Here is a 9,712-nt window from a genome sequence, read left to right as displayed (position 1 = left end):
CCTTCTTATTTAGCTTCTTTAGGATCACTAATTATGGCTCAATGTCCTTTATTTATGGCTAGAAACCAAATATGAGTGAGTACATCCCATATTCCTCTTTTTTGGTCTCATAAGAATGAATACTATGATCTACAGAAACCATACTTACCATATCTATAAACATAAAGTGAAACAAAAAATGGAATAGAGTGGGGCTGGAGAGGTGGCTCAGTGGTTAACAGCATTGCCTGCTCTTCCAAAGGTCCCGAGTTCAATTCCCAGCAAACACATGGTGGCTCACAACCATCAGCAATGAGGTCTGATGCCCTCTTCTGGCCTGCAGACATACACACAGACAGAATATCGTATGCAAAATAAATAAATAAATATTTTTAAAAATGGAATAGAGTGGTCACTCAGTCAACAAACTGGATGTCATGCAAGCATGAAAAAAATGTGTTCACTTTCAAGTACTCATGTAAAAATAAGCTAAATGTGGTGGTACACGTATGTAATTCCAACTCTGACAAGGGAAAGTCAGCTTATGCCAGAGACTTGCTGAACAGCTAGCTTAGTCTAGGTTGTTCCAGTCCAAGAGACAGAGAAAGACTCTATCTCAAAAACAAAAAAACACAATGTAGAAACTTCCTGAAATATGACATCTGAGACTGACCTGTGGCCTAGAATATCCAGACATACATGTGTCCCATCACACATACATTTACCCATACACATGAACTCAAACACAGAAGCATAAATTTAATGAAAGAATGAAAAAGTCAATAAAAAATCCCAATGCAAATGAATATATAGTCAAAGACAAAACAAAAATACTAAGGAATTAATATAATTAAGACTCATTATATTGAGAATCATCCAATTAAATAAAAATGAGGACAGTATACATACATGTGTACATGCCTGCACACACACAATATATCTCTCTCTCTCTCTTTTACACACACACACACACACACATTGTATTTGTTGATGGAAAAATTAATAGTCCTAGTATTGTTCTTACTGAAAAATGACATTTACAACTTTTGTACCCCCATGGACTCAGATATTTGAATGTTTTCTTGATCCCCATTTTGTTGAACTTTTTGGGAGTATTATGAGTTTTGATCTCAAAGGAGGTGTATCTCTGGGAATGTGCCTGATAGATTAAAAGCCAATACTATCCCCAATTAGTTCTCTTTGTCTTATAATTGTGGGTAATCATAAAAGTGCTGAGCTCCTACTTCAACCAATGCCTATCTGTTAGTCTGATGCCATGCTCCACATCAATGGTGACCATTGACTCATCTGAAAGAGTATACTGTATCTTTATAAAATTCCCTGGAATTTATAATGATGATGCCAGTTAAGACCCTAAGCAGTAGAGGAGAGTGTGGTTAAACTTGCTGTGTCCTTTAGTCAGACTGATGAATATCTTAAATATCACCATAAAACCTTCATCCAGAATCTGAAGGAAACAGAGGCAGAGACTGCATCAAAGCACTGGGCTGAACCCCCAAAGTCTAGTTGAAAAGTAGGAGGAATGAGACTATGAGCAAAGAGGTCAAGAACATTATGGCTACATCCACTGCAACAGTTTACCTGAGCTAATGGGAATTCACCAACTCCAGCCAGATGGGAATGGAAACAGCATTGGTACAACCTAGTCCCTATGAATGTGGTTGTCTGTTGTATAGCTGGGACAGACTGCAGGGATTACCAGTGGCTCAGGGATTTATCTCTGTTGCTTATACTGGCTTTTTAGGAGCCAATTTTCTTTGGATGGATACCTTGCTCAGCTTAGATATAGTAGGGAGAGTCTTGGACCTTCCCCAAAGCAATGTGCCTTACCCTCTTTGAGGAATGGATGAGGTATACTCTGGGGGGGGGGATGTGAAGGGAATGGGAGGAGAGGAGGTAATGGGAACTTGGATTGGTAAATAAAATGAAAATAAACAGTGATGGGGGAGAGTCTTCTGTTTTGTGTTAATTTCATTGGTTAAATAAAGAGACTGCCTCAGCCCTTTAATAGGACAGAAAATTAGGTAGGCGTAGTAGACAGAACAGAATGCTGGGAGAAAGAAGCTGAGTCAGGAGTCGCCATGATTTTCCCACCCGACACAGCTGCAGGTTAAGATCTTCCCTGATAAGCCACCTCACACAGATTATTAGAAATGGGTTAGATCAATATGTAAGAGCTAGCCAATAAGAGGCTGGAACTAGTGGGCCAGGCAGTGTTTAAAAGAATACAGTTTCCGTGTAATTATTTCGGGCCTAAACTAGCCAGGTGGCTGGGAGCTGGGGTGGCAGGGACGCAGCCTGCCATTCCTTCAACATATGTTTTCTTTTTTAAAAAAATAAAAAAATAATAAATAGCTTGATAATTGCTGTGGGAAAATGGTCTTGTACCTTATAAAAATCTGTCACTTGTATTGTTTTAATAAAATGTTGATTGGTCAGTGGCCAGGCAGGAAGTATAGGCAGGGTGACAAGAAGAGAAGAATTCTGGGAAGAGGAAAAGCTGAGTCTGCAGTGGTCACGAAAACACAGAGGAAACAAGATGAGAATGCCTCACTGATAAAAGTTACTAAGCGCCGGAGCGGGCACCGGTGTGGGTCATGGCTTCATCCTCTCTGTTATCCTCGTGGGCTGTGCGGTTGCTGCGCCCTGCGCACGGCTGCCACCTCCGCCTGCAACCCTTCCACCTGGCGGCAGTGCGAAATGAAGCTGTCGTCATTTCTGGAAGGAAACTGGCTCAGCAGATCAAGCAAGAAGTGAGGCAGGAGGTGGAAGAGTGGGTGGCCTTGGGCAACAAGCGGCCACACCTCAGTGTCATTCTGGTTGGTGACAATCCCGCCAGTCACTCCTATGTCCTCAACAAGACCAGGGCGGCAGCTGAAGTGGGAATCAACAGCGAGACAATTGTGAAGCCAGCCTCCATTTCAGAGGAAGAGCTGTTGAATTCAATCAGGAAATTGAACGATGACGAAAACGTAGACGGCCTTCTTGTCCAGCTGCCACTCCCAGAGCATATTGATGAGAGAAAGATCTGCAACGCCGTCTCTCCTGACAAAGATGTTGATGGCTTTCATGTCATTAACGTGGGGCGAATGTGTCTGGACCAGTATTCCATGCTACCAGCGACCCCGTGGGGTGTGTGGGAGATAATTAAGCGAACTGGCATTCCAACCTTAGGGAAGAACGTGGTTGTAGCTGGCAGGTCAAAAAACGTTGGAATGCCGATTGCAATGTTGCTGCACACTGATGGAGCCCATGAACGGCCTGGAGGTGATGCCACAGTCACAATATCTCACCGATACACCCCCAAAGAGCAACTGAAGAAGCACACGATCCTTGCCGACATTGTGATCTCTGCTGCCGGTATTCCAAATCTGATCACAGCCGACATGATCAAGGAAGGGGCAACTGTCATCGACGTGGGCATAAACAGAGTTCAAGATCCTGTCACTGCAAAGCCCAAGTTGGTTGGAGATGTAGATTTTGAAGGAGTCAAGAAGAAAGTCACTCCTGTCCCTGGAGGTGTTGGTCCCATGACGGTGGCCATGCTGATGAAGAATACCATTATTGCTGCGAAGAAAGTGCTGAGGCCTGAAGAGCTGGAGCTGCTCAAGGCCAAGCAGCGTGGAGTTGCCACCAACTAGCAGGATTCCATGCCAGTTGGAGAGGCAGAGTGGGCCAAGAGGAATGCAGTATTTTTAATTTATTCTGTTGAAGTGGTTTAAAATGATGTTTGTATTTATTGAAAGCTTAAAACGGGTGGACGTGTGTGCGCATGGCTCTGCAGAACCTCACCGGGGTGCCCATCCGCGTCCTGCCTTTGACCTGGTGATGCAGGGGAGACATCCTCACACTGAGAGTGGATGCTGAACTTCATCACAAACCCTGCCTTGTTAGGTTCTCATTTCCCAAGTGCTATTCCAATTCAAGTTGATGGCTCATCCGAGGTTCCAAGCCTTCTGAGTTCAACTTTCAAACCAAAGGAAAACGTACTAGAGCGAATGGGGGAAAGAAGAAACGGCAGCACCGACACCGAGTGGAGGACGGCCCCTTGCTCTCTGTGCATGCCAGACTGTGACCAGGTTTCTCTGAAGAGGGCTCAGTTGGCTAGGCTGGTAGAGGGAAGCCCAGCATTGCTAGCTGTCCCATGTGGCTGAGTCACCGGGGAAGGTTTAGGATTTCCCCCACTTGCTGTTACCCTTCTGTGAGCTTGCCCTATTTCAGTTTTCTAGAATTGAGAAAGATCATTTCATAAATGACGTGTGTGATTGTCATGTTCGGCTTCTGCAGCACATTTAAACTTTAAATTTCAGACTGTTGGAGAGTAGGTGTCTATATTTTTTTTTTTTGGCCTAAGCTTTGAGGCCAGTTTTTTGGGCATGATAATCATGAGGGCAGGTTGTGTAAAACCTACTACTTGCCACCAAAGAAATGCCGGCAGCTGCCTGTGTCTTTCACGTACCCTGTTGGCTTTCCTGAAGGTACCAAGGAGCTTGAGTTAATATAAGATTTGATCAGATTTTCTTATTAAAGGGTTCTGTTGCTGTTGTTGAGTTCTTTTGTCTTGTTTTTAAATAAAACACATCTGTCTGGTGTGGAAAAAAAAAGTTACTAAGCCACATGGCTAACACAGACAAGAACTCTGGGTTAATATAAATTATAAGAGTTAATAAGAAACATGACCTTCTAGGCCAACTTGCATTTTATAATTCAGGTAAGCCTCTTTGTGTTTCTTTGGGACTGAATGGCTGTGGGACCTGGTGGGACATAAACCTCTATCAACAGATAATCGTATCTTTTCACAGCAATAGAAAAGTAACTAACACAGTATGTTTTAACCAGGTAGTGGGCTATTACTGTACCAGGCATAATCATACTGGATTCTCTCAATGAATGTGGAATACTTTGAATCTTTGGACTATAAAAAGACTTAATGAACCACCTAATACAAGTCTGGAAGATAATAGTGATGAAAGCATGTGGACTATGGAGACCTAGTTCAAGAGGATTCAGAGGGAAACAACATTATCAGCTGATTTAGAGATCAATCTTTTAATCTATTGGTAAAAATGTGACTGCATTTTGCTCTTATGATGCTAGCATCTGCTTGAGGCTGAATTGAAGAGTTTTGGATATTCTTTTCTTTACAGATATTTTGAGAAAGCCTAATGTTTATTCTGTTGAGTAGTTATTAGTAATCACTCTCTAAATGTCTATTATTTTAAAAACATGGACATTTTTGAGGAAAGAAATAGCACTCGTAAATTTTATGTTGGAGATAAACCTTATGCACCAAGAGATAGCAGAGGCCTGATGCAAAATGGAATCAAAAGAGTGGTAGGTACCCACAGAGAAAGACTTCATTCAGTCATAACCTGCAACTTTTTAAAGTCTTGAGAATTTCCTCCACATAAAAATAAACTACAAAGAAAAGATTTTGCAAATGGAATTCAAGGTGAGGGCCAGTCTCCATCACAAGCAGGCATGGATCTTGGCAGAATCAGCCAAGTGGAAAACTTTAGAGTCATGAAGAATAGAGCTGTAAAGGGTTGTGGACTCTTCCTTACTACTTAAGGGCAGTCATTGAGTTTAGGTATGTCGCAGGTGAGTTCCCTTGTGGAGGACCAGAGAGGCTTCTGAAGGATGGAATTTCAGGTATGAACCTCTACTGTGGGATACATTATCTATCTCCTAATTGAGCTTTTCAGGAAAAAAAAAATCAAGTAATTCTAAATGGCTGTATCAATGCTATGCAGTAGGGTGTGATTTCCTTCTGGCTTTTGTTCTACACATGATTTACTAAAGCATAATGGGAGCAGAAATGAGCATTTTCATTCAGATGTCCACTCAGAAGGGTCTGATTGACTCTCAGCAATTAGTTTACAAGAAAGTTAAAATTTGAACTTTGCCTAAAATCTTTAATTCTGTTCATAATTTATTTTTAAGTATTGCTATATGTTTAAAGATTAAGTGATATATAATTCAAAGTAATTTATAATTACAGATGAATATATATTCATATATATGTAGATTCATTTTATTTATAATCAGAATTACATTAGCATTTGGACAAATAATTGATGGAATTTCAACAGGGATATTAAAACAATTGCCTATTTAGTTAATGTAATACCAAATGTTGATGATCTTGCCAAATACTTATTAGGCTTGCTGTCAATAGACACAAGAGGAATTTGGATTTCTGAATTGTAATTCCAGCCCAGGGATTTGGAATCTGGGACTTTGAACAGATCCATTAATTTTAGAATGTCCCTGCACTTAAATAGCTCAGATGAGCATTCCATGTCTTCTATGGCCTAGGTAAGGTTTAAAAAAATAGTACAAGAAACAATATTCATTGTATTCCATTCATATCAGGTACATACAACAGGAAAATGTTAATTAAGCTCTAAAACTATATTTTTAAATATCCACGATCATCAAACATCTTTTTTTCTTGTTTGCCATGATATGCCGTTCTTGCAGTCTTACTACGTGAATTTTATCATCTTCAGCTTTGCCCCTGTCATTATCCTATGAACTTTTTTTCAAAATTTTGATTTTATTGTGGCAAGATGAGCAGTTGTGATGCCTGACTTAAATTCCTAGAAACCTGCAAGCCTCAGGCTGCTTGAGTGTTTTAAAGCATGTCTTTCTTGTCAAAAATTCCTTGAAATATAATAAGACTGTGATACCTGGGCTAACTGGTGAACCAAGAAATTGAATCGCTTGTGTGAATGGTACCGGAGTGGTTCCTGCTTCAAATAGTTAGTTTAAAAACCCAAATCAAATATTCTTGCAAGAAAGAACTATCAATAGAAAAGAATCTCTGAATATATTGTATCTAAATAGGAAATGTTACAAGTTTTTAAGTTCTTGCTTGTTCAAAAGGGACTTCAAGAACTGGAGTACTTCCTGAGTGAGTCACTTCTCACTACTTGAAATTTTTCTCTATTCCACGTCTGGCTGCACATTGTGAATAGTCCCTACTACAGAAAGAAGAAAAAAAAAATCACAAAGTGTAGAAAGTCTGGCTCTTGTTTTTAGAGAAGAGCAACATCATGTGGAAAAAGTAAGAACCTATCAATAAAATTCAAGATCACTATGAAAGAAATTAGAAGTTTTTAAGTGGCAGGGTAATGAATGTATGAATAAATGAGACAAAGCCCAGGTAAGAAATGGGAGATGGGATTCCAAAGTTGTCCTGTCTGTGAGCTGTAAGGTTAGATAGAGACATACAAGGCTCCTAGGAGACTTATTGTGCTTCCTTGGTAACTGAGAACTGAGAGAACTTGAATTTTATTTGATATGCTCAAGTATAGCTTATTTCCAATTTTTTCAAGGACATATATTTAGGAAAACGTTTCAAAGAAATCATTTTAAAAGAAATATTTACCAAAATCATGTCAACATTTAATAACTTGTATCTAAAATCAACTTTAGAGAATAAAATCAAAACTACTATATTAAAAATTTCCTACACTCATGTGGGAGAAATGTGAATCATTTGATTTCAGATTAATTACTAGGATTAATCAAAGCATGACAGAAATAATTACTCAATTGCCTTTCTCTGTATTTCTAGAACAGCAATGAAAGAAAGATGTGCAAGTTTCTCTGTAGTAGGAAATCCTTTGTGAAAATATTATAGTGGTGTAACTGCGACACATGATGGCTATTTCTAGGTTTTATGAGGAGCTAACATACTGATTTCCACAGTGGTAACACAGTTTGCACTTTCCCCAAAATGGATCAGTGTTCACCTCTTTCCAGATCCATACCAACATTTTCTGCCATTCTTTTCATCTTAGCACTTAGACTGGAGTGGGTTAAAATGTCAAAGAGAATTTCATTTTCACATCTCTGATAGCTATGGATGTTTAACATTAAGGCAAATATTCTTGGACATATGTATTTATACTCTAGGGAACTCTGTTTAATCTCATGTTAATTGACATAATCAGATTATTAGTTATTAGTATATTCTAGATTCTAAGTACTTTTTGTCAAAATTACAGGTGCTAAAATTCTTCTACCATCTCTGACTTTTACAATTTATGGGAAATTAGTTCATTCAAAAATATATATCATTATTCTGTACCATAGGGTGTTAGAAAAAATTTCTCAGAAATTGTCTTACATATAGGTACAAATCAATTAAATATAGATATAATCATTTCTGCTTTACATTTAACACAGTTTTATAAACATTTCCCATGTCATTAATTTATAAATTCCTTGAGTAAGTGAACAACCTTCCATATGATATGAATGTGTGAAAAATTGCGAATTCATAAAAAAATTGTGAATTCATTATGTCTTTCCATTACTTTGTAATTTCAGCAAAGGTAAACTAATATTGACTTTGGGTAATTTTTGATCTATTCTCATATGACATTTTATTTTGTGATTTCAAATTCTTTTGAATTTCCTGATTTGTGCTGCTAAAATGATGTATTAAATGCTAAAATGTATATTTATCTTTCAATGTCTATTATTAGTACTGTATATTATAATTTCCTTTTAAAAAAAATCTCCCAAGGGGTTGCACCAATCCTGAAGGTACTGCAATACCAAGTCAATGCACGGAGTGGATGGAGAAAGCTCCTATTCCAACCCTACTTCTAAAAATCCATTTAATACATTGTCCTCAGATAGAGGACATATCAGATATTAAACTGATATAAATAGATACTACACTTGATCTTAGCCAAAAGTCCAAGAAGCAATTGAATATTATAGTTTCTAATATGTTGAATTATGTAGTTTTTTTCTAATATTTATTCATTGAGTATTTTAATCTAATTTAAAATTTAAATCATATATGATCAATACATCATTCTATTTGGGCTTTTATAACTTTTATAGCTTATAAAAACAGAAATTTAAGACTGAGTTTGTATACTTCATGCCACACATACATAATGACATGAGATTACCTGAGTGAATATCTTCAACAACAGTAATAGGGATACAGCAAATAACAGGGCTGAGCTACTGGATAGCAGTCCAAGAGAGGGAGAAGCCATAATATAAATAAAAAAATGGGTCAAGACCATGATAGTGATACCCACAGAAACAACTGACTTGAACAAGTGAGAACTCACTGGCTCTGAACTAATAGCTGAGGAACCTGCATAGGAACAAACTAGGCCCACTGATTTTTATGGGGGACAATTGTGAGCTTTGGGCAGTTGGTGGGGCCACTCGCAGTGGACCAGGATTTATCCCTAGTGTTTGAACTGGCATCTAGAAGCACATTCTCTTTGGAGGGATAGCGTGTTTATCCTAGATATAGTGAGGAGTACCTTGGTCTTACCTTAAAGTTAATTGTCAGACTTTGATGACTCCTCATGGGAAGACTCACCCTTTCTTAAAAGTGGATGTGGGTGGTGTCGTGGAAAGTGTGGGGTGGTAGGATGGGAGGGATTGGGAACAGGGACAGTAGCTATATAAAGTGAGTAAAGATTGTATTTAAAAATTCTTAATAAAAAGAAGGTAAAAAGACAGTGATATGTGCACAGGCAGAGCTCATTGGCCAGTTTAGTTGCATCTATGAGTTCCAAGATCAGTGATACATCATGTCCAAAATAAAGGCAGACAGTTACTGAAGATTCCTGAGATTGGCTTCTTGTCTATAAACAGACATAAATAACATGCACCTAATGTATGTGTAAATACACAAACAAACACACACATACCGATACTGACATAT

The 9,712-nt window shown here is 38.4% G+C and overlaps 1 protein-coding gene and 1 non-coding gene across 2 annotated transcripts; one reads left to right on the top strand and one right to left on the bottom strand.

Annotated features, from left to right (window-relative positions):
- Window positions 1-2,579: 2,579 nt before the first annotated feature.
- Window positions 2,580-4,545, top strand: LOC126514549 (bifunctional methylenetetrahydrofolate dehydrogenase/cyclohydrolase, mitochondrial-like). The gene has a single exon (XM_050163523.1). The coding sequence runs from the start codon at window positions 2,598-2,600 to the stop codon at window positions 3,639-3,641; it is 1,044 nt and encodes a 347-aa protein (XP_050019480.1). The 5' UTR covers window positions 2,580-2,597; the 3' UTR covers window positions 3,642-4,545.
- Window positions 4,546-8,537: 3,992 nt separating this feature from the next.
- LOC126514580 (U2 spliceosomal RNA) lies at window positions 8,538-8,727 on the bottom strand. Its single transcript, XR_007595618.1, has one exon. It is a non-coding gene; the product is annotated as a U2 spliceosomal RNA (small nuclear RNA).
- Between the last annotated feature and the right edge of the window lie 985 nt (window positions 8,728-9,712).

The sequence above is a fragment of the Alexandromys fortis genome, unplaced genomic scaffold, assembly GCF_014885135.2.
Source record: "Alexandromys fortis isolate MF-2015 unplaced genomic scaffold, M_Fortis_MF-2015_v1.1 scaffold_136, whole genome shotgun sequence".
NCBI classification, from domain to species: Eukaryota; Metazoa; Chordata; class Mammalia; order Rodentia; family Cricetidae; genus Alexandromys; species Alexandromys fortis.
Note: the sequence above shows the minus strand (reverse complement) of the source record. Positions and strands in the feature narration are given on the sequence as shown.

Bases quoted from the DNA above. Each gene is read 5' to 3' on its own strand.
- LOC126514549 (XM_050163523.1), top strand. From the start codon at position 2,598: ATGGCTTCATCCTCTCTGTTATCCTCGTGGGCTGTGCGGTTGCTGCGC.